General features: G+C 39.5%; 1 protein-coding gene across 1 annotated transcript in view; it reads right to left on the bottom strand.

Annotated features, from left to right (window-relative positions):
* The window catches only part of LOC311246826 (ATP-binding cassette sub-family C member 12-like), a gene marked incomplete at both ends in the record, with an annotated part of 156847 nt that overhangs the window by 13122 nt on the left and 119053 nt on the right, over positions 1 to 24672 (bottom strand). The window contains 7 exons of the mRNA XM_084337072.1: positions 3811 to 3975; positions 10040 to 10153; positions 10419 to 10497; positions 13360 to 13519; positions 15732 to 15921; positions 17080 to 17169; positions 20527 to 20716. Of these exons, the coding sequence (XP_084193198.1) occupies positions 3811 to 3975; positions 10040 to 10153; positions 10419 to 10497; positions 13360 to 13519; positions 15732 to 15921; positions 17080 to 17169; positions 20527 to 20716 (988 nt within the window). The remainder of the gene's footprint in view (positions 1 to 3810; positions 3976 to 10039; positions 10154 to 10418; positions 10498 to 13359; positions 13520 to 15731; positions 15922 to 17079; positions 17170 to 20526; positions 20717 to 24672) is intronic.

Here is a 24672-nt window from a genome sequence, read left to right as displayed (position 1 = left end):
TTCCGAAGATTCACATCACGGAAAGGAAAACCGTCTACATTGTTGTCTGATCACGGGACAAACTTCAAAGGCGGAGAAAGAGAGCTGAGAGAGAGCTTCCAAGCTATGGGCCCAGAACTTAAGACCCACCTCGCTCCATCCCAGATTGACTTCCAGTTTAATCCCCCGAACGCACCCCACTTCGGTGGAACCTGGGAACGAGAAGTACGTTCTATAAAGACAGCCCTGTACGCCGTGCTTGGGGCCCAGACTGTAGCGGAAGAAGTCCTAATGACAGTCCTCACGGAGATCGAGGGAGTATTGAACTCCAAGCCCCTTGGCTACGTCTCCAGTGATATAGCAGATGTCGACCCAGTCACCCCCAACACACTCTTGATGGGGCGGCTGGACCCCGCGCTACCCCAGACAATGTACAGGCCTGAAGAAGCGAACGGCCGAAGAATGTGGAGGTACAGTCAAGTACTAGCTGACAAGTTTTGGAACAGCTTTCTACTCCACTACCTACCGTCTCTACAGACCCGCCAGAAGTGGGTAAAAGAGAGAGACAATTTGACAGAAGGAACAGTCGTCATGATTATCGACCAGTCACTACCCAGAGCTATGTGGCCGGCTGGCCGCGTAAGCAAAGTGATCACCGGTGCCGATGGCAAGGTCCGAGCAGCTGAGGTGCTCGTCCAAGGGCGAACTTACACACGACCCGTGGCGAGGCTAATAGAACTGCCCAGACTCCCAGACACTATCGATGACGACCATGACCCCACGACTTTGTGAGTTGACTGACCCTTACAGCGGACCTTGAGTGGTAGACAGTGCGGTTAATCTGTCTCTGCTTAGCTAATTAGGTGGGACTAATTAGGGGGCGGCTGTTGTGAAGGATCAGATTAAACCGAATATATATATTTATTTATGGATATATATTTAATAGTATTTGTATATCGTTTGATATCCCTTGTATATTCCTTGTACATATACACTGAATATCCCTTTAGTCTACTAACAGCCCATAATAGTTTCATTCTCTCATTGGACAAGAACTTGGCGCCAGCAGCCAAGCCCCTTGGTTCAAGTTCAATCGTGCCGACGAACATGTCGTTACTAGCCCGGTTCCACATAGGAATACGTCTGGCGAAATACGAATGGTACTATTTGTTCACAGCGCATATATATATGGCGCAAGTAAAGTAGAACTTTCTTTTAGTCCCTTAGCCCTTAGTTCTTTACCCTCCAACCTTGTGGCAAGACGTTAAGCCTCACCCACGATACACGTGTGGTGCAGTATGGTCAACTTGGCCTCAGAATGGCATTGAGACATCGTGTGGATTAATAGTTGAATTGTCATAGTTTGGCACTATACCGTCGAGTGGGACGTATTTCTATTAAGTTAATAATAGTCTATTATGTATGGTGCATCGTTCGGTTAGAGTTATACAGTGAGTAGTACCCCCATCGTTTCCTCGCGTTATCTAGAGTCTTAACCAGGCTGGGCAGACCACGTGTGGTGCTTTCATCCGAGGAGTTCTGGGCTAGGACGAGTGGACCTGCACATTGGATTACCTTACCCGGACGACGGCGAGCCCTACACGGCTTGGATTATCTACTTGCTTTGGGTGCTTTGATTTATGCCATGGATAACAGCCAACACTGGTGAGTGTTGGAACTACCCCCCGAGAGGAGTCCAGGTGAGACGGCGCTCTACCCCAAGTGAGGTCGCCTCACGTCTCTTCGTTGTGGACCGGCAGCTACCGTCTACAAGAGGGCCCAACTGTATTCATCTGTGGACCAAGGTTCTGTGGGCACCGTGTTCAGCACTCTGAATTCTCCCAAGAAATCGTTGGCCAGATGGGATATCGCCGGCGGCTCTCCTAACCCCCCCCCCCCTACTGACTTACAACCAGCAGGACCCCCCTTTAGTATATCCAGCTATAATCATTAAGTACCATCGCTATAGTTCCCTAAAGAACCAGGTTGTATACTTGCTTCCTGCGTAACCAGAGATTGGACATTCAATGTTGATTTGCCTACGAATACTCATTTGCCTTACAAGTGCATTCAAATCATAAATGTCATTAAGTGAACGTTGTATATACCCTTTGCTATATATTAAATATTCGACTTATACATTTGTGTGGACTTGGTTTCATGGTGGGAAAGTGTTCATCATATCTATATCATGTACTGTGTGGCCAGTAGTTAAAGTACATAAAGCGGTAGTGGTTTAATGATACCATACTTATCAATACAGTCAGGGAATTGTACCCCTCAGTTACACCAAGGTTGCAACATAATTATGTAATGTAATGTTGTTGGCTGTGTAACGGAGAGTAGCCGCCTAGGCAGCGCAGCTCCTGACTCATTATTAATTAAATTAATTAATCCAATCCAATCCACTTTATTTATAGAGCACTTAGAAACAACAACGTTGACCAAAGTGCTGTACAAGTCCCACAACATAAGAAAAAAAAAAAATAATAATAATATATATATTTTTTTCTTGAAGCTTCGAGTTAAAATTTTATCTCTGCCCCGAAGCTTCGATGGCCAAAAAAAGCTTCGAAGGTCAGCCCTAATAAACTCATATTTCACTAATAACACTTAAAATCGTTGGTAAACAAACGTAGTGCTGAAAATATACATGTTGACTGCTGTTTTGATAGGGTTTTTACTCTTGGCTACATTTAACAATGAAACACAACATTAATTAATACAGACTGTATTGATCTATTTATGATGTGAAATAAATCTCAACCCGGTACCGGGCCGATCGAGCTTAACATTCCCTGCCACGCTATTTGAGCATCTTATACCATTCTCTGCCAGCACTGTAAGTCTATGGAGATGTTCACCTTCTTTGCAGGGCTATAACTTTTTAAATTGTATTGCTAAATTGACATTACTATGGCCCATTCAACGTCGATTATCTATCGTTCAGGATGTAGGAACGTTTTACTTTTTCATTCAAACATTCATACGAAAATACCGTCTAGAATATAAATATGTTTTTATCGTTTTCTGCAGTAATTCCTAGAACGTGAGATATAGGCATAAACGCATATATAGATTATCAAATGCCGTTTGTTGCCGATCCACGCTATATTAAAAATAAAAAAAATACAAATAAAAAATCAGAGAAATCTCGTGAGTGGCTTTCAACCACCTATAAAAAAACACGAGAAATCTCGTGAGTGGCACGGAAAGAGTTAAATGCTTTATGTAGTATGGGTGATATATTGATCAGAGCAGTTTGCATGGATAATAATAAACAAACAGGCTGAAAGTAACGTCAGCGTCCTCTTACCGTTCGACGATGATACTGGAGGAAAAAGTTCCCACTTATTTGACGGCGATCGCCTAAATCCATTTCCGGTTTGTATAATCATAATACACGGCCAAATCGTATCGATTATTGCGTTATGGCAGCGATTGCTACACACGGACATGTGTATAGAGTCCCGCAACAATATGCGAGTGGCCGGACGCATTTCGGAGACACACCGAGATCGACTCGGCCATTTCCGGTTTGGCAACTCGCCGATCATCCACCAGGGGGCAGTATTGAAGCGTTGCAGAGTTGTGCCGGCTCACACTGCATCAGACCAGGCTCCGTGAGGGAAATATGAATAACATGGCGAAAAAATGAAATATGATCTCAATAACGTCGTACGCCGTGGATTGGCAGAATTAGCATGAACTTGAAACACGTTGTACGACGTTTTTGGCGCAGGATGTTTAAGGGGTTAATGCCAATTGACAAACTGGTCTATTATGATTATTATTCTCATTATAATAGTGTCAGAGCAGTGTGGATCATACCTTGCCCTGGTCCATGACCAGGATGCGGTCTGACTCCAGCACAGTGTTGATACGGTGGGCGATGGTGAGCATGGTGCAGTCCTGGAAGGCCTCTCTGATGGTGTGTTGGATTAGAGCGTCCGTCTCTGAGTCTATGGACGCCGTGGCCTCATCTAACAATATGATCTGATAGGGAAGACGAGCAGAGAGGTAGCTGAGGACCAGTTATTAACTCAACAGCAGAGAAGGACCAGTTATCAACTCAACAGCAGAGAAGGACCAGTTATCAACTCAACAGCAGAGAAGGACCAGTTATCAACTCAACAGCAGAGAAGGACCAGTTATCAACTCAACAGCAGAGAAGGACCAGTTATCAACTCAACAGCAGAGAAGGACCAGTTATCAACTCAACAACAGAGAAGGACCAGTTAACAACTCAAACGCAGTGGCACATTGGAGTGCTGTGAAGGGAGGTCATATAATGTAGCAGCAGAGTTCAACAGGCGCTCTAGTGAGTACAATGGACCTGAGGCCTCATTATTGAACATGTTCATAAGTATCTTCGTAACTATCTTCGTAAAGAGTTCGTACTAGCAAATTAACGAAAATCCTCCTCCGGATTCCTGAAAGCGTGAAACGGTATTTGTAAGTGGCCAAAATCATCGCAGCTGGGTTCCCATGAATGAAGAACGTCACTCATTATTAAACTGGAAGAGCGTTCTCGTACACCTTCATTTGCATACAGAATGTTCAACAGGTAGCGCGAAAGCAATTTGCGATTGATCAAAATTAGATTAGATTCAATTGTATTGTCATTATACAGCACAAGTACAATACAACGAAAATAAGAGTGCAAATGTAACAGTAAAGTGCAATAGTAACATACAATGCACAGGTGATGAAACTGGTTAAAGACTTCATTTGGGATAAATAGTTGGTGATTGCGTTCATGTTGATTCTACAGACATCCTCGGAATAAAATTATTATAATAATAATAAATACAATATTTGTATCATAAAAATTGCGCGTGTGTGCGTGTGCGCTGGCGCAGCTCCGTATTTATCTGCATCAGGATGCTGCATCGTTAATAAACTATAGATTTATATAGAATTTGTTTGTGTCTGTTGTCATTTGTGTGGGTTCAACTCATGAACAGTAAGATGTTTCTCCACTGGCTCTTATGATGTGCGCACTGGAACGATTCATTACACATATACAGTACGTGTGTGTGTGTGTGTGTGTGAGCTGGGCGCATTTGCCTTATGCATTCTCACCAAGCCGTTTCTCCACTGGCTCTTAGATGTGCGCACTAAGCAATGTAAGAAATAAATAAAACCAACAATAAATAATATCATAGAGAACAAGACGGTATATGAAATATTAATACAGTCTATTCCTATTACGTTACCATTGACTGAAAGAAGGCTCGTTGTCTGGTCAATGTAACATAATAAGGAGACGGTAGCCAAAGTAACCAATAAAAGATATTTAATTAATAATTACCATGGTTTGTGAACAGAAAGAAATATAAAATAATGACAAACAAAAACACAGAACTGCACAGACAGGATCAGCATCAGACACAGGGGAAGACAGAACAGTTATACATGAGGGAAATGACAAGACAAGACACACCTGGGTTGATTACAAAGGGGTATACCTGGGAGGGAAACAATAAGGACTACAAGACCAGGACAGGGAACTACAGCTAGACATAACACATCACACTCGGAATGCCTGATCAAGGCACACACAGACCCCACACGTAACAATTCCACTACAGCTACATCCGCGGGATTGGGTTTACTTCTTATTTATTTATTTATTTATTTATTTTCAGACATGGTTAGTTGAATCATGACTATAAATGTCAAACGTAATTGTTAATGATACAAATATTGTCATATTTATTATTATTGTAAGTATTTAATTCCGAGGATGTCTGTAGAATCAAAGTGAACACAATCCCCAAGGATTTCTCCCAAATGAAGCCCTTAAAAACTCGGGCACACACCAATACATCCAGATATAGTCATATTTATTATCATAATTATTTAATTACAAGGATGTCTGTAGAATCGAAGTGAACACAATCCCCAAGGATTTCTCGGGCGCAAACATTTTGTTAAAAAGTATTATATGAAGAAAAATAGGTTTAAAAGTATTACAGGAAGAAAGATAAGTTAAAAAGTATTACAGGAAGAAAGATAACTTAAAAGGTATTACAGGAAGAAAGATAAGTTAAAAAGTATTACAGGAAGAAAGACATGTTAAAAAGTATTACATGAAGAAAGATAAGTTAAAAAGTATTAGAGGAAGAAAGACAAGTTAAAAAAACAAGTTAAAAAGTAGTACAGGAAGAAAGACATGTTAAAAAGTATTACAGGAAGAAAGATAAGTCAAAAAGTATTACAGGAAGAAAGATAAGTTAAAAAGTATTACAGGAAGAAAGATAAGTAAAAAAAAGTATTACAGGAAGAAAGACGAGTTAAAAAAGTATTACATGAAGAAAGATAAGTTAAAAAGTATTACAGGAAGAAAGATAAGTTAAAAAGTATTAGAGGAAGAAAGATAAGTTAAAAAGTATTAGAGGAAGAAAGACGAGTTAAAAAAGTATTACATGAAGAAAGATAAGTTAAAAAGTATTACAGGAAGAAAGATAAGTTAAAAAGTATTACAGGAAGAAAGATACGTTAAAAAGTATTACAGGAAAAAATATAAGTTAAAAGGTATTACAGGAAGAAATATACGTTATTTTGGAATATAATAATCAGAAGGATTAACATTAAAAGGCTGTGAACTATGGAGTTAGGTAGAACACACAGAAAGACATGTTAAAAAGTATTACATGAAGAAAGATAAGTTCAAAAGTATTAGAGGAAGAAAGACAAGTTAAAAAAATAAGTTAAAAAGTAGTACAGGAAGAAAGACATGTTAACACTTTGATCGCCATGGTTCAAATTCATAATATATGGAACACGTTAGAATATAACGCTGCAACTCACCCTGGCTTCCTCGCGCCGCTGGCAGATGAGCGTGGAACAGAATTTTTTCTATTATGGGATGGAGAAATGCCCGATCCATTTCCAGGTTGTATAATAGTATATACGTCCAAATCATGTTGTTTTTTCGAGTTATTTGCACCGATCGATGTTCACTGTGTCAAGACGGAGTCTCTCTAACGATAGCGAGTGCCCGGACGACATATGGATGAGCACTTCCGGTTCGACGAGTCATTTCCTGTTGGCGATCTGCCGATCGGCCACCAGATGGCGCTCTTGAACCGCTAGAGAGTTGAGTGGAGCTTTGCAGTGTATCTCAGGGCTCCGGAGGGGAAATATGATTTCGATCACAGATTTTTGAAATATTGATATCAAAGACGAGTTACGGCGTCTTCGGCAGAATGAGCATGGCTAGGAATGACGTCTAAACACGTCATCAGCGACCATAGTGTTAAAAAGTATTACTGGAAGAAAGATAAGTCAAAAAGTATTACAGGAAGAAAGACGAGTTAAAAAAGTATTACAGGAAGAAAGATAAGTAAAAAAATTATTACATGAAGAAAGATAAGTTAAAAGGTATTACAGGAAGAAAAATTAGTAAAAAAGTATTAGAGGAAGAAAGATAAGTTAAAAAGTATTAGAGGAAGAAAGACGAGTTAAAAAGTATTACAGGAAGAAAGATAAGTTCAAAAGTATTACAGGAAGAAAGACAAGTTAAAGAAAATAAGTTAAAAAGTAGTACAGGAAGAAAGACATGTTAAAAAGTATTACAGGAAGAAAGATAAGTCAAATAGTATTACAGGAAGAAAGATAAGTTAAAAAGTATTACAGGAAGAAAGATAAGTTAAAAAGTATTAGAGGAAGAAAGATAAGTTAAAAAGTATTAGAGGAAGAAAGACGAGTTAAAAAAGTATTACATGAAGAAAGATAAGTTAAAAAGTATTACAGGAAGAAAGATACGTTAAAAAGTATTACAGGAAGAAAGATAAGTTAAAAAGTATTACAGGAAAAAATATAAGTTAAAAGGTATTACAGGAAGAAATATACGTTATTTTGGAATATAATAATCAGAAGGATTAACATTAAAAGGCTGTGAACTATGGAGTTAGGTAGAAAACACAGAAAGACATGTTAAAAAGTATTACATGAAGAAAGATAAGTTCAAAAGTATTACAGGAAGAAAGACAAGTTAAAAAAACAAGTTAAAAAGTAGTACAAGTAGTAACATGTTAAAAGATATGTTAAAAAGTATTACACGAAGAAAGATAAGTCAAAAGGTATTACAGGAAGAAAGACGAGTTAAAAAAGTATTACATGAAGAAAGACAAGTTAAAAAGTATTACAGGAAGAAAGATAAGTCAAAAAGTATTACAGGAAGAAAGATAAGTTAAAAAGTATTACAGGAAGAAAGATAAGTAAAAAAGTATTACAGGAAGAAAGACGAGTTAAAAAAGTATTACATGAAGAAAGATAAATTAAAAAGTATTACAGGAAGAAAGATAAGTTAAAAAGTATTACAGGAAGAAAGATAAGTTAAAAAGTATTAGAGGAAGAAAGATAAGTTAAAAAGTATTAGAGGAAGAAAGACGAGTTAAAAAAGTATTACATGAAGAAAGATAAGTTAAAAAGTATTACAGGAAGAAAGATACGTTAAAAAGTATTACAGGAAGAAAGATAAGTTAAAAAGTATTACAGGAAAAAATATAAGTTAAAAGGTATTACAGGAAGAAATATACGTTATTTTGGAATATAATAATCAGAAGGATTAACATTAAAAGGCTGTGAACTATGGAGTTAGGTAGAAAACACAGAAAGACATGTTAAAAAGTATTACATGAAGAAAGATAAGTTCAAAAGTATTACAGGAAGAAAGACAAGTTAAAAAAACAAGTTAAAAAGTAGTACAAGTAGTAACATGTTAAAAGATATGTTAAAAAGTATTACACGAAGAAAGATAAGTCAAAAAGTATTACAGGAAGAAAGACGAGTTAAAAAAGTATTACATGAAGAAAGACAAGTTAAAAAGTATTACAGGAAGAAAGATAAGTCAAAAAGTATTACAGGAAGAAAGATAAGTTAAAAAGTATTACAGGAAGAAAGATAAGTAAAAAAGTATTACAGGAAGAAAGACGAGTTAAAAAAGTATTACATGAAGAAAGATAAATTAAAAAGTATTACAGGAAGAAAGATAAGTTAAAAAGTATTAGAGGAAGAAATATAAGTTAAAAAGTATTAGAGGAAGAAAGACGAGTTAAAAAAGTATTACATGAAGAAAGATAAGTTAAAAAGTATTACAGGAAGAAAGATAAGTTAAAAAGTATTACAGGAAGAAAGATAAGTTAAAAAGTATTACAGGAAAAAATATAAGTTAAAAGGTATTACAGGAAGAAATATACGTTATTTTGGAATATAATAATCAGAAGGATTAACATTAAAAGGCTGTGAACTATGGAGTTAGGTAGAAAACACAGAAAGACATGTTAAAAAGTATTACATGAAGAAAGATAAGTTCAAAAGTATTACAGGAAGAAAGACAAGTTAAAAAAACAAGTTAAAAAGTAGTACAAGTAGTAACATGTTAAAAGATATGTTAAAAAGTATTACACGAAGAAAGATAAGTCAAAAAGTATTACAGGAAGAAAGACGAGTTAAAAAAGTATTACATGAAGAAAGACAAGTTAAAAAGTATTACAGGAAGAAAGATAAGTCAAAAAGTATTACAGGAAGAAAGATAAGTTAAAAAGTATTACAGGAAGAAAGATAAGTAAAAAAGTATTACAGGAAGAAAGACGAGTTAAAAAAGTATTACATGAAGAAAGATAAATTAAAAAGTATTACAGGAAGAAAGATAAGTTAAAAAGTATTAGAGGAAGAAATATAAGTTAAAAAGTATTAGAGGAAGAAAGACGAGTTAAAAAAGTATTACATGAAGAAAGATAAGTTAAAAAGTATTACAGGAAGAAAGATAAGTTAAAAAGTATTACAGGAAGAAAGATAAGTTAAAAAGTATTACAGGAAAAAATATAAGTTAAAAGGTATTACAGGAAGAAATATACGTTATTTTGGAATATAATAATCAGAAGGATTAACATTAAAAGGCTGTGAACTATGGAGTTAGGTAGAACACACACACAGCCACAAATGCAAATACTTACAACCATCAATATACACAGAGAGGCAAAGACAGAGAGGTTGAAAGAGTGAGTGAGCGAGTGAGTGAGTGCGAGAGAGCGAGAGAGACGCTCACCTTGGAATTCCTGAGCAATGCTCTGGCCATACATAGGAGCTGTCTCTCTCCTACAGAGAAGTTCTCTCCGTTCTCAACCACCTCTGACTGCAGCTTGCCAGGAAGGTTGGTGATCTGTCGAACATCGTCATCATCACAACCATCTTCATCACTGTAGTCATCGTCATTATTACCATCATCAGCATCCTCCTCCTCATCATCGTTGCAGTAGTCATTACCAATGTCGTCATAATCATCAGCATAATTATTATCACAGTAGTTGTATCACTGTCATTATCATCATCCTCATCATTTTCATCATCATCACCATTATAATAATAATACAACATGCGCATGTTCTATATATATGGTTATAAGAACAAAAGAAAGAAGAACATACTGAATCCTTGATGTAGGTCTTCTCTAGAGCAGACCAGATCTCCTCATCAGTGTAGTTGTTGAAAGGGTCCAGGTTGTACCTGACATTGAGGGACAAATTAAATCAATAGTGTCATATGTAGTGTACTGTAAACTCAATACTAGGGATTAATGTCATATAGGCTACTGTAATGTAAACTCAGGATTACTGTAAAATATTGTACTGTAAATGTAGGGTAGAATGTTTTGACTATCATCATAGAATATGCCAGTAAGTACTGAGTATATCACCAGCGTATAGGATATATCAGTAATGAATGAGCGGACTGTGAGACGGTGTATTGTGAATAACAGGTAAGGCAGTGGTGTCCGTACCCAGGGCCGGTTCTAGCTTTTTGGGGGCCCTATACAAAATGTTGTTTGGGGGCTGCTATTTTGTGAAACTATGGTGGGGGGATTCCAAACCCTTTAAGGTGGGCATGCATTTAACATTTAAATGCATCAATCTGGTGCACTTTAACACTTTCAGCGCCATAAGCTGTCCCTATCGCGTCATTACTTTTACCAACACAGTTCCGCGTTGCGTTCTGTGATCTGATTGGCCACTGACGTTTCTGGTCATGTGACATCTGCGCCAATCGTGTGACGCCTGTTTCTATCACCGGTTAAGCTTAGGCACTCTTTCGAAGTTGGTTACGGTTAGAGTTTGTCTTAGAGCAGGGCGATAGAACACCAGCCCTGATTCCAAACTCTAACCTTAACCAACTTCGAAAGAGTCGCCTATGCTTAACCAGTGATAAACTAGGCGTTAGGTAGTTTGCAGGCTGTTCGAGGCGGAAATAGGTGCAGAAACAGGCCTCACGCGATTGGCGCACATGTCACATGACCAGAAACGTCAGTGGCCAATCAGATCGCAGAACGCGCACACGGAACTGGGTTGGTAAAAGTATAGATTTCCGCAGTGTTTCACGATGTTTTCAGAGCTGTGTGTGTGTGTTCTGTATTATAGCTGTGGAGACAATTGAAGGATGTCTAAGTTTTTCAAAGTGTATATAATGTAAAATATTGGTGGATGACAGCTATAGCCATCTCAGAGAAGGAAGACAACAGAGAGAGTCAGTATGTTAGCAGCAGTCTGTCTCCACGATAGTAAGCAGGGTGTGTTTGAATGGACGTTTAGTGTGTGGAAGGTGAACAGCGTGTCACATAGCAACGAGAAGAGGCCGGGCCTGTCGTTGCTATGGCGAGAATATAGAAAAGTGAGTTTCTTCCGGGTGTAAGTCGGATTTAGCTACGACACACAGACGAGAAGAGCTTGATCAGAGACTTTGAAACGGCTCCCTCCTCCCCTCGCAAAAGGGGGGGGGGGGCAGCAATGGAGAAGATGACACATCATCACTAGCAGATACAGTGGAGGACTGAAGTGCCACGACGACAGGCTTTTGGGATAACAGCCAGGCCGCGATGACCACCGAGAATTGGTTTCCATCTGATTACAGAGGCTTTGTTTATGTAATAAACAACGTTTTCCAAGAAAGGTAACACGTCTGACAGTGGTGAATTCTTATGATTACGGATTGCATTAAAGGGGAATGACCACGATGTACAGCCGGTATGAGAAGATCAAGAGATAAACACAACGCAGAAACTACATGAGCCAACAGATGAAGAGGTGATACTGGCACAATGGTGTGGCTCATTTGACAGACACTACTTATAGTCCAACATGGAAAAAATAGTTTGTTTCTACACACTGTAGTTTGTAGTTTATTACACGCTAAACATCGCACATTTCCAAGATAATCCAGTCTTTTTCCATAGATCACGAGATAAAACGTGTTATGTGCAATAAGCCCGAATCGCTGTGGTTTATTCCCTGAAACCCCAAATACTCCCAAATCAAAGGTATATAACATGTACATGTACCTTCACAAAATCATCAAGAGGGAGGGGGGTAGTCTTACGCCGAAAATCCGATCGTTAGAAAAAGCCTTGTTTATGACCGGTAAAGTGATCATTACATACACATGTTTCACGTTCGGTAAAATAGACATAGGGGGTCCTTACCTTAGCCAGAAGGTAATCCAAAAATAATAATTCCAATGATCCCATCAGCGATCGCGATTACTCGTTTATATGTAATTACACATGTTTACGAGACACTATAGGTTGAGGCGAGCAGATCTGCTAGCGATTGCTTTGGAAGAGCTCCTCCCCCACAGAGCGAGCCTCGATAGTCCGGTGCATTCATTGACTCTCTTGTTGCCTTTCTATCCGAGTTCCAAAGGTAGGCGATACTGCCACTTGGTGATATTCAATCGGCATTGTAATTCCAACGTAGTTAAACGAGCCAGGGATGGCTAGAATGATCCGGATAATGATTTAGAACGGGGATCAGAGGAAAAATATCAAAGGATCTAAAAACGTATTATTCCGTGTTTGGCGCTCAAGCCAAATTACGTGGTTGGCGCTGAATGAGTTAAGAGGAAAAGAGGCTTAATTCATGAAAAAAATTTATATCTTTTTTTCTCACAAATTCAAGTCAAACATCTCAAGTTGACCCCAGCAATGACAGAAAATGATAATAAATGGGAAACACTGGGGTTCCCCTACATCAAGAAACTCCTGAAAACTTACAGAATCTGCATTATAACATCTCCAAAATGCACATACCTGTAAATGAGACAGATACTGCATTTTGCAACTACTTTTTTGTCAGTAAGCTACTTATGTATTTAAATTTTCTTTTATAAAGAAACGCCCACTTGCGGTCAAAAGTAGATTTTAAGCTGAGGATTTGTTACATCCCTACAGGATATATATATATATATAGTGTATTGAGTGAACACAAAAAAATATATATACTTTTTTTTTGGGGGGCATTTTAGGGGGCCCCCTTGTGGCTTCGGGGGCCATATGCAACCGCATAGTCCGCATATGGCAAGAAACGTGCCTGTCCGTACCTGACAGTGCCGATGAAGAGGACGGGGTCCTGGGGAATGACAGACAGCTTGCTGCGTAGATCCTCCAGGCCGATCTTACTGATGTCTACGCCGTCTACATAGATGGTGCCTGCAGCAGGCTCCACCAGTCTGAAGAGAGCCACACCTAGAGAGGACTTCCCTACACAGGACAGAATGGACATTATATTTACCGTATAGTTTACCGTTATAAATTACACCAGTATTGGTTTCCCAGTATCGGAATTAAAGTATATCTGAGCGAAGCACTGGCCAGGGGCTATTCTCCACTTGCACAAACGTGCGGGCGACATATCCAGTTACTTCTACCATGTGTAGACTTCTTCCAGTCCCATCACAATACATAGACTTTAGCAACTTTTCTCCCATCAATTAAACAACTTTATCGTCACTTTTCTTTTTTGATTACGTTTAAAAATTATAGTTGTTTGTATTGTTAATCTGTTCACCATTCGTTTTTATCGTTAGTATTGTCAATGTGTTGACGTTTTACAAAAGGAAATGTGTGTTGACTGGAGTTGTGGACAGGCTTCTGACAGAGGTAATGAAACTTTTGTATTATTATTATATTATAGAATGCAACAATCTATTCAATAAGCAAACTTTTATAAAGTGTGTTTGTCAGCGGGGTTTTTGGGCTGTATTTCATGTAAAAACTTTTACTGTTAGTTTGCCATATTAGCATTTAGCTAATATTATGAGACATGATCAATGAATTGGTGCTGTCGCCATCGCGTTTCTTAGACCCCCATATGGACTTGTTTGATAATCAGAAGACATTTTATCATGTTATGCCTATACGTTATGCCAAACGTTTGCTTATTAAATAGATTGTTGCATTCTATAATATAATACAAACGTTTCTGAAGCCTGTCCACAAATCCACAGTCAACACGCATTTCCTTTTGTAAAACGTCAACACATTGACAATACTAACGATAAAAACGAAAGGTGAACAGATTAACAATACAAACTATAATTTTTAAACGTAATAAAAAAAGAAAAGTGACAATAAAGTTGTTTAACTCATTCCCCACCAACAATGTTTATATACGTTATTGGGCGCCATCCTTTGAACGCCAACCACGTATATATACGTTATTTCATTGTTTTTCCTTTTTTTTGATATTTTTATTCATTATTCATCCGGGGACCTCAGTGTTACCATAGGGAATGAGTCTGAGATTGCCAAAGTGCAATACCGGCTGCATCCAGCTAGATGGCGGTATCGAGCACCCTTTGACACCTTGTATCTTGGCCTGTGCAACGGTCAAATGTCACCGGGCGCAGTTTTCTTTGTCGGGCGAATGGAGCGGTTATAACGATCGGATTGAGAAGCGTCAAATGCTCCCGATGCATGGATGTGTGGTGGATTATGTTGGCGACACGATCGACACCAATACTGGGACTCGCGATCAGATAATTGGAATATTTTTGGGGTACATCCTAGTGAAGGTAAGGGCTATATGATATAAATCCTGCGTTGATCCAACCATGTCTTCACCTCGATCGCAACACGTATGCCGTTGGTGACGATCAAAGCATCAAAAAACGACCGCCCCCGCCCCTTTCATGCATTCATGATGAAACATAATACCTATGATATAGATTTGATTTGGGAATAGTAGCGTGTACATGCAAGAAACTGAAACGTTTATAGTAGAATTGACGTATAAGGCTATTACTCAGTAGAATGATCAGGAGACGATTTCTAAAGTTCAATTACAGAAACAAGGCCTAGCGCTTAAAGGGAGAATAAGCAAGAAAAGTGGAAGCGTGTTAAGAGGTGAAGTGAGAGTGAGAGTGAGAAGTGAAAGTGTAGTGAGAGTCAACACCCCAGCAGAGCGAAATTCTCTTTTACACAAAGGAAAGAGCGTGAACAAAGTCATTACATTTAGGAACGCATGAGTCAACAAAATGTCACCATTGCCAGATGGTTACCCCTCTCTGAACCATTAACAGACCATTGACCTTTGAGAGAGAGACAGTTCACTCTTTAACATCACAGACAAAGCATGTGTAAAATAAAAAGGCATGACACACAATGTATAAATGATTATAGATATGATATAAAATATACATTTCTGATACAATTATGATATTGTCAGATGTGTAGAATACTTTTGTAGAGTAAAACTGAAGTTCTCTCTTTCCCCCTCTCCCTCTGTATGTAATACATATATCTTTATATGCAGTTTGTTTGAGCTCAGTGATGGGCTACTACCTGGTATTACCCAGACGGGCATCCTAGTTGATTTTGAGTTCAGTTATTAAGCACATTGTGATCAGCTGTGTGACAATTCTTTCTCAATTGCAACTTTGAAAACGTTTGAAACTTTGAAACTTTTCCTTACCGGAGCCTGTCCGTCCCACAATGCCCAGCTTCTCCCTGGCTTTGATGTTGAACTGCAGGCCATTCAGTACAATGGGAGTGTTCTCTCTGTACCTCATGTGGTAATCTGTAAAGGTGATGGCTCCTTGATGGGGCCAGCCCTCTGGGATGTGGACACCTTTCACCTTCCGAGGGGCCTCTGACACACAGAGCTGGATAGACACAATGATGTACCCATTAGTTTAGCTGCAACATGGACTGGTTTAAAGGATAATTGAAGGATAAGGCCGGTGAAATGTTCTTCTTCTTATTTTCAACATAGCGGACAAAATAAACAACAACAATGTGTTTGTCTACTTCTACAGTACATATAGTCTGTCCAGCCAATAATATAGCTCACATCCAGAAGTCATAGAACTTCATTATTGTCCAAAAAACACGAAAACTATGATGTTCGTGTTCATCGCAATGATGAATTATACTGACCAAAACAAACAGTACGGCTCTGTGACTTGTTTTAGCGTTTCTTTTGCAGCGTTTTTTAAAACAGACTTCTATAACTTATATATCTATATATGCAATATGGTGTTGGCTGGACAGACCATACTTTTGAGTAGAAGAAATGCATTGTTGGTTTTGGTATTTTCATAGACTATGTTGACAATAAGAAAGAAATTAAATGACACCAGCCATATCTTTTAAATCAGAGTATGGTCAAATAAATAACAATGCTTTGGAGATACTGGAAAGGCACTTAACACTAGCACAGCTGACAAGGGGTCAAATGACCCCTAGGCATTTTCAATAAATGTATCCTCGTCACTACTTTTCTTAAAAGTACCCGTTTTATCTGCCACGGTTTCTGAAATTTCAAAATGACTTCAGGAAAATGTAATTAGAACGTTATTCCCCATATGGGCCGTTGGAACAGACGAAAGTCACAGCACTTTGCGAGCTTCTAGCACAGGGGTGGCCAACCCGTGGCTCGCGAGCCGCATGTGGCTCTTTGCCCGTCAATGTGTGGCTCTTCCATCCAATTTTTTTTATAAAAAACATTTATAATATATATATATATATATATATATATATATTTATTTTTTTACTCTCAAACCTCACTCAAACCTACATTTCATTGTGGTAAACCTCATATTTTTATATTCAGAGGTAATTATATAGTTTACACTGTTTATTTTTCTCATATTTCTCATATAAGCTGTCGGGTCATCTGACCCGTTCCTGGCGGGAATTAGTGGCATTTTCTCCATGGTGTGCTAGTGTTAAAGGATGATTGCACTACAGTTTGATGAGGAGAACTGAAAGGAGGCAGTTATCACCACTCTGAATGAAAGACGAGAACCTGAGTATCTTACTGTGATGTACTCCTGAAGTCTCTCAACTGAGCTAAACCTGGCTTCCAGCTCTGTTGACAGTCTGACCACGTACTGCAACATGCCTGTCAACTGGACACAACACACACACACACACGCACACGCACACACACACACACACACACACAGACCCACAGTTAACCACCATGTACAGTGGGATGAATATATATATTCTCTCTATATATATATCTATCTCTCTATATATATACTGTGACGAGCCTGGTGGTGTTCAGACTCATCACGTTTCAAAAACAAACTAATTCAATGGATCCAAGAGTAAACATCCTAACCATGTCACAACAGCAGTCATAGTGTATATTTTCAGCAATACGTTTGTTTACCAATAGGTTAAAGTGATATTAGTGAGATTTTAGTTTTTGAAATGTGATAATATTTTCGCGGAGATCCGCCATTTTGAATTAGTGGCCGTCGCCGAATGATGATGATTTGTAGTAAGATGAGCACAGGGCACCCAGAGCTCTCAATGAGCGTTGAAATTTAAAAAAACTACAGTACCCAGGAAATTCTAGCTTCCTGCAAGCAAATTACTTGTGTATGAATCTTTTTTATTTCTCTTATTTCTCTGGATACTATATCACAAAACTGAACGTTATTGGCATAGATTGGAGAACAGTTAGTGTGTCTACCTTCTGTGAACATTTAGCAACCATCTGTGTTGAAATCCGATCCAAACGTGTAGAAGTGGAGCAATCTTCTATTTACTTAGGTATGTATTTTAGGCGGATTTTCACAAAATAGGGCTCCGGGCTTAATTAAAAGAGGACTAAAAACATACCTCTTCACAAAAGCCTTCTCTTAGTTTTAACCTTTTTATACATGCCTTGTGTGTTTTATCCCTTTTTTCTATGTTTTTATGCTTTGTTTTTTTAATTGCCCATGTTTTTACCCTGTAGCACTCTGAGATTTGGTTTCCAAATGTAGAGTGCACTATAAATTGAATGTATTATTATTAGACATAACAGTATTTTGCACCATTTGTATTTTGTTTATTTCATATTGTATTTAGTTTATTTTGTAATTTATCATCATCATTAGGTGGCTTCTTCGTTCCGAAGGTTGCCTATCACTCTCCAACCCATTCTGTCCCCACTTCTTCTCTCCAACTCCGTGACTCCGCCTCTCACTCCGCTCCAATCACAGACGTCGTCCACCCAGCCTCTTCTTGGTCTTCCACTTCCTCTCTTTCCATCCACCTTCCCCATCACCACCTTCTTGAACATCTCCCCACTGGATCCTCTCAGAACATGCCCGCACAACTCCATCTTTCTCTTTTTCAACCTCTCCAGCAGCTGTCCTCCTTGCATATCCGCTCTTCTCAGTACCTCCTCATTCTTGATCTTATCCTTCCATGTTATCTTCAGCATCTTCCTCAGTGTCCACATTGCTTAATTTGTATTTTCATGACACATTGCATCCTTTGTTTTTGTCGCTATCTTTCGTCATTGCATTTGTTTGTCATGTCATCCCCAAATAAATTATTTTGAGCAGACCTGTCCATGGTGCTGAATCTTTAGACCGAAGTTAGGCACTGTGCCAGTGAAAATATTTTCTCATTTAGGAATATTTTTTTAATGATAAATTTGTATTTAATGTTTAGTTAAGAGAATAGAACCCACATTATTATATACTCTAGAATAAACGTTTCATTAACCGTGTTTCCAGCGTCTACTCCTCATGGACCTGACGAAACATTATAAATTAAAAGTCTATTCTGGAGCTATGTGTGTGCGGGTTCTATTCTCTTTATTGTGATAATTACCTAACCCAGCACCCAAAGAAGTGATGTGCTTTGGGGGGACTATATAGCATTGCCCCACCGCTACGATCCAGGCATCTAAACCGGCTTTAGATGACAAATGTGCGCTCGATCACACCGTGCGTTCTGATGTGACCCCGATTGTACGCAGCCTCTCCAACGTTGGCAGGATTACACACAGGAGTCATCAGCCATGGATGGCTGGAGTTGGTAGCTGCAGTCACCTATACAAAAGCACATACTTTCCCCCCACATATTTGCAATGAATATTGCATCACAAACGTTTGTGTCATCCATGTCTTGCATCATTCCGTATAGACTGCTGTTCCTAAAAATGTAGCTGTCGTGCACAGACCCAGGGAATTTGGCAACCACATTCGTTATTATATTACTGCCGTTGCACACTGACCGAGTGTTGATTGAAAACGTATGCTTCCTATTTCTAAAAACATGTTTGTTTTCGCTTAGTGGTACAATTGGAACGTGAGTGCAGTCAATAGCGCCAACAACATTGGGGAAGCCGACAACGTTAAATAACAATATTTAAATAATAAATAAGATTGCATGGGATCTCTGAATAAGAATAAAATACGGTCCGGGATATACATTTGTTATATACATAACATAGAGAAATGTATATCACGGACCGTATTTTATTCTTATTCTTCTTTGTATTCTTATTCGTGACTTTTGTTTCTGACTACCTAAATGTTTACTGTTTACTGTGAGCGATCTGTAGTGTTGAATTTCCCTCGGGATAAATAAAGTATTTATATTCTATTCTATTCTATTTAAATAACAATATTTAAATAATAAATGAGATCGCATGGGATCTCTGGGTGGCTGGCTCAATATCATCCTTGATTTCATCGAGTAGATCAAGAATTGCTTGAGCTGGCAACCTGTGTCTCTGGATGATTTCGGTCTTGCTTAAATCAAAAAGAGATATTCTGATTAGAAATATTCTTTCACGAGCACACCTGGCATTACGATGCCTTTGACTGGCAACAATTACTGCTGCCATGATCACCTGAGACGCTGGCAATGACACCTCTTTATAAATGCGCTTAGTTACCACCAAATCCCTGAAGACATTATTTCATTATTATTATTATTATTATTATTATTATTATTATTATTATTATTATTATTATTATTATTATTATTATTATTATTATTATTGGAGTGTGCCCCTTGGTACAGCATGATGTGTACTTGCAGGCAGCATTCAGAGCAGTTTTCTCATGTCATTCTCCCTCTATTGCACAATCAAATGTAATCGAAATGTGTTAAAGATAATCTTTAACGGAGAGAAAAAAGAAAAGAAAACGATCCCTGTACACTGAATGAGGTGACAGATGGCAAGAAGCTCAGAATCCAAGTCTGCCATATTGTAAGTTCAGGTTTGCAGCAGTTGATGGCAGCAATGAATATTATACTGGGGGGAAAATGTCTTATCTCATTACGTTTTCTCATATTAGGTGAAATTGTTTAACTAAACAGCAAAAGAAACAAGGACGTATCAGGCATGAAGAAAAGACTAGAGAACAAATGAGCAGAGGAACTTTTGAAACATTCTGAAAATGTAATGTAATGTAAATGTAGTTTATATTTTGAATACTTGATTATTAAAATGATTTTTATCAGTCTACCTGGATGGTGTAAGACAGCGCCAGGCCTTTCAGGGAAGTGCTGATGACATCATTAGAACTCAGGACCACAAACAGCGCCACCATCAGAGTGACGCCGCCAGACATCATGTCCAGCCAGAAGGAAAGCCAGCGGGTCCCACAGTGAAACAGCAGGAAGTGGTTGGAGTTGGCGTCACTCAATTCCATGAACCTATAGACAAAAAGACTAGAATCAATGCCTGACCTGGGCCAGACCAAACTCACCTGCTCAAGCCTTCACTGTATTATGTGGCAAACAGGAACGACCTGGTTTGGAGCGGTACAGCGTGCAGGTCAAACCCAGAAGACGTTAGGACAATCAACGATCTGAGTGATTGTGTTGTGTTTTGTTAGGAGTCTCTCAATACAGGACAGTCATGATTAGGGGTGTACGTTTCAAGTTTCAAGTTTCTTTAATAGTTGTCATACAGAAGTACAGAATACTTTCATACAAAATGCTTCTTACTGTTACGCTCCACGATTAAACGATGCATCGATTAATCGAAATTCATCGATTCTAATGTGACGATTCAACTGCATCGATTTGAAAATGTTAGAATCGATTATAATCTAAATTAATCGATTTTTTTTTATATATATATATTTTTTGTTGTGTTTTTTTTGTGTGTATTGTTTTTATTGACCTATAGTCCATTCATGCTGAGTGAATCAGTTCCCCCAGCCACATTTGTGTATTCAAAATGTTTTGGGGAATTAACTGATAGAAAATGAATCGAAAATGAATCGAATCTAATCGAAGAGATTTCATGATGCATTGAATCGTTGCCTGAATAATCGTAATCGAAATTAATCATTGTGAGGTCGCATCGTTACACCCCTAGTCGTGATTGGAGCATCAGGAAAAGAGGGGTTTGAGATAGGTAAATTGTACCAACATGATTGGCCTATGCCTTCATCAGGGTGCAACGCATCAGGGTGCACGCCGCCATCCCCAGTCCCAGGAGGGGGGTAGGTACGCGTGTCGATACAAAACATTATAGAGGACGCCACCCAGACGGTCCCTTTCGTACCGCGCCCGGTGGCCCACCCCAAGGGCGTGAGACCCCTCTACCAATGCTTTGATCTATTCTGTTAAAATCCCCCAGAGATTAACGAGAATTCGTCGAGACAAGCCTAGTACACTGGTGCTCGGAAGAGACAAACTCCATCCCAATTTGCCCCATAAAAACGCTGTTTCAATGATGAGCAACCAAGGCGTGCAAGCCCATGCATGGTTCCTATCAGAAGCACCCAGGGCCAGCACTATGTACACGTCGAGACCCAAAACATATCAATGGACATTCTAACAAGAACCCAGATACCCTTCCTCCAAGCCGCCTGGGAGAATGACAAGAAGACGCTTTTTTCACAGAAAAAAATACGGACATGGGTCCCATACGACGCGGCTGAGGGAAAACAACACCCCGTCAACCTGCTCCATAAAAGAGGGGACGGGGACTTGTATTAAGTGTAGTGAGGCAAAGTGAAAACCTTCTGGCAAGATGTTATTGATTTGATCGATCAAATTTGATCAAAGAAGTTGCCATTGAATCCCAAGCTTTTTATTCTTGGTTTATATCCTACCACCCCACATCTACAAAGCAAAGAGTTTAGATTTATAGATATGTGCATATTACAAGCAAAACGTGTAATAGCTCTTAATTGGAAAAATGTTGATGGACCAAGAATTGGTATGTGGATTAAAGAAATGGCTTCAAATATGTCAATGGAAAAGATGGTGTATATTGTTAGACGTAAACAAAACATTTTTGATAATGCCTGGGGACCGTTTCTGTACTTCTTAAAGCATAATACGAATGTTGGGAACTTGCTTCAACAAGAACAGGATTAGGGAGAGTACTGTGGGACAACTCTTATTATTGTGTAAAAATGACAAGAAACACCCTTTACTTAATGTGTAAAACATGGTTGTATTATTATTTATTTATGTTTATTTTTTATCATTTAAATCTGTATCCTTCCTATGTGAACCTGTTTTTGAAGTTAATTATTATTTTGTGTGGGGTGGGGTTAGGGGAGGGAGAACGGGGTGAAAATGTTTGCTGAATACTGCTCTGCTGATATACATGTTGTAATTTGCAAACTAAAACCCAATAAATATATTGTTAAAAAAATAAAAGAGGGGACGGGGAGTGACGTACCCTATGGCGGGGGGAATCCCATGACTCAACCGACCATTACAGGCGAGGAGTCAGGGAACTCCCTAAACAACACCCCGTCAACCTGCTCCACAAAAGAGGGGACGGGGAACCCCCAGAGAGACTTCCCACGTGAGCAATAAATTGAAAAGACATATGCAACATTGAGCTATGTAACAATTGGACTAGGACTCTCTGAGGAGGAGCCACTGAAACTCTGAGAAGGCTCCCTCCCTGAGAGGGAGGCTCTGAACTCACAGAGGAGGCTCTGAAACTCCCTGAGGAGGAGGCTCTGAAACTCCCTGAGGAGGAGGCTCTGACCCAATATACACACTACTAGTAGGGAGCAGAGCAGAAGAACAAATCGTCTCTACTGCATTGCATCACCTACCAAGCTCAATACACATACAACAGAGCAGAACTTCTTTTTAAGTTCTACTCACCTTGACAATCTGAGGAAGAGGCTCTGAAACTCTGAGGAGGCTCCCTCACTGAGAGGGAGGTTCTGAAACTCACAGAGGAGGCTCTGAAACTCCCTGAGGAGGAGGCTCTGAAACTCCCTGTAACAGAGGTCCACAACATGGAGCCTGAAAATAACTCACGAAAGTCTCACAACCAATAGAAACGCGCCCAGTGACGTACTCTATGGCGGGGGGAATTCCGTGGCCCACCGCCCAATATGGCGTGGGACCAGGAAACTCCCTTCCCCCCCCCCCCTCCCTACCCCGTGACGCGCTGACCCAGCAACGTGACAGGAAGCCCGAAGGACAGGAGACCCAACCCCCTGAACAATCAGAAAAAGGGGAGGGAGGTTTTATCAGTTCACCCCCTCATGACCCCTCATGACCCCTCACCCCTGATATGATGCAATGACAAAGCAGAGCCATGACACCAGTCATAGCGTGCTACATGAAGCGCATGTACACCTGTCAAGGTAACAGCTTCACATATGCTCATGTGCGAACCTGCCACCTGAATTTTTACACCTTTTCCTAAAGGAAGAAAAACACAGACCAAGAGAGGGCCCCTTTAAGGGCCCTGGTACAAGAGCTTACACATGTAACTTCTGTAGGCCACCACCTAACCCAGTTGTGGATCTTAACGACACACACAACCCTCCATCACAACAAAAAAGGCAAAAGTACACTCTCACTACCGTAAGAGGAACGCCGTTTTTCATAACGAGAGAAGACACAAGTCCTCGATTAAGTACTGGTCACACTCACAGGCCTTGCTAAGTCCACATAACAGCGACCAAACAATCTTCAGAAAAAGAAATTGCCTCTCTAAGCAGGAGCACAACCCCAGCAGAAGCTGAGGGGTTACACCGTATCCCCACAAACATAGTGAAACAATATATTGTAAACAAAGTCATGTTTGAGGGGAGGGGAGGGGGGGGGGGGGGGGGGGCCCAGGGGAAAACAGGGGGGAAAAAACCACCCCTCACCACCTTACCCCTGATACGACTCGTTTGAACAGGTACAGCCATGTTTATATGTGAAACTCTCCACCTGTTTATTGTCATCACAAGCTGAGAGAGGGACTCACCCCTCGATCACATGCCACTATGCATAGCTTTGCAGGGTTCTTAACCCAGCCAGTTGTGAGCTCAGCTACGTTGCCTAACGTTACATGAACACACAACCTCTCATCATACAACAAAACCAGTTCATTTTTACTCACGTAAAAAACAACACTGTTCTAGGTAGAGAGAAAGCTATACCAGCGATCAAGACAATTCACACACAACACATGTCGCATCCCCAAATGTAGTGAAGCAACATACGTTTTGGAAAAAACATCATTATTACAAAACATTCAGAAGGGAAGGAAGGAAGGAAGAGGGGGGAATTGTGCAATGGACCCTTACCTGCACCAATGAACGCAGGCTGAGAGGACATCAACACTGGTCTCCACGTTGACGAAGGTCCTCGCTGGCGGGGCAAAAGAAGCTAAGGCCGGAGCGAGG

Source organism: Notolepis coatsorum (genome assembly GCF_963971535.1).
Source record: "Notolepis coatsorum genome assembly, chromosome: 20".
In the NCBI taxonomy this organism is placed as follows: Eukaryota; Metazoa; Chordata; class Actinopteri; order Aulopiformes; family Paralepididae; genus Notolepis; species Notolepis coatsorum.
The sequence above is the reverse complement of the archived record's forward strand: the minus strand, read 5'-3'. Positions and strand labels throughout refer to the sequence as shown.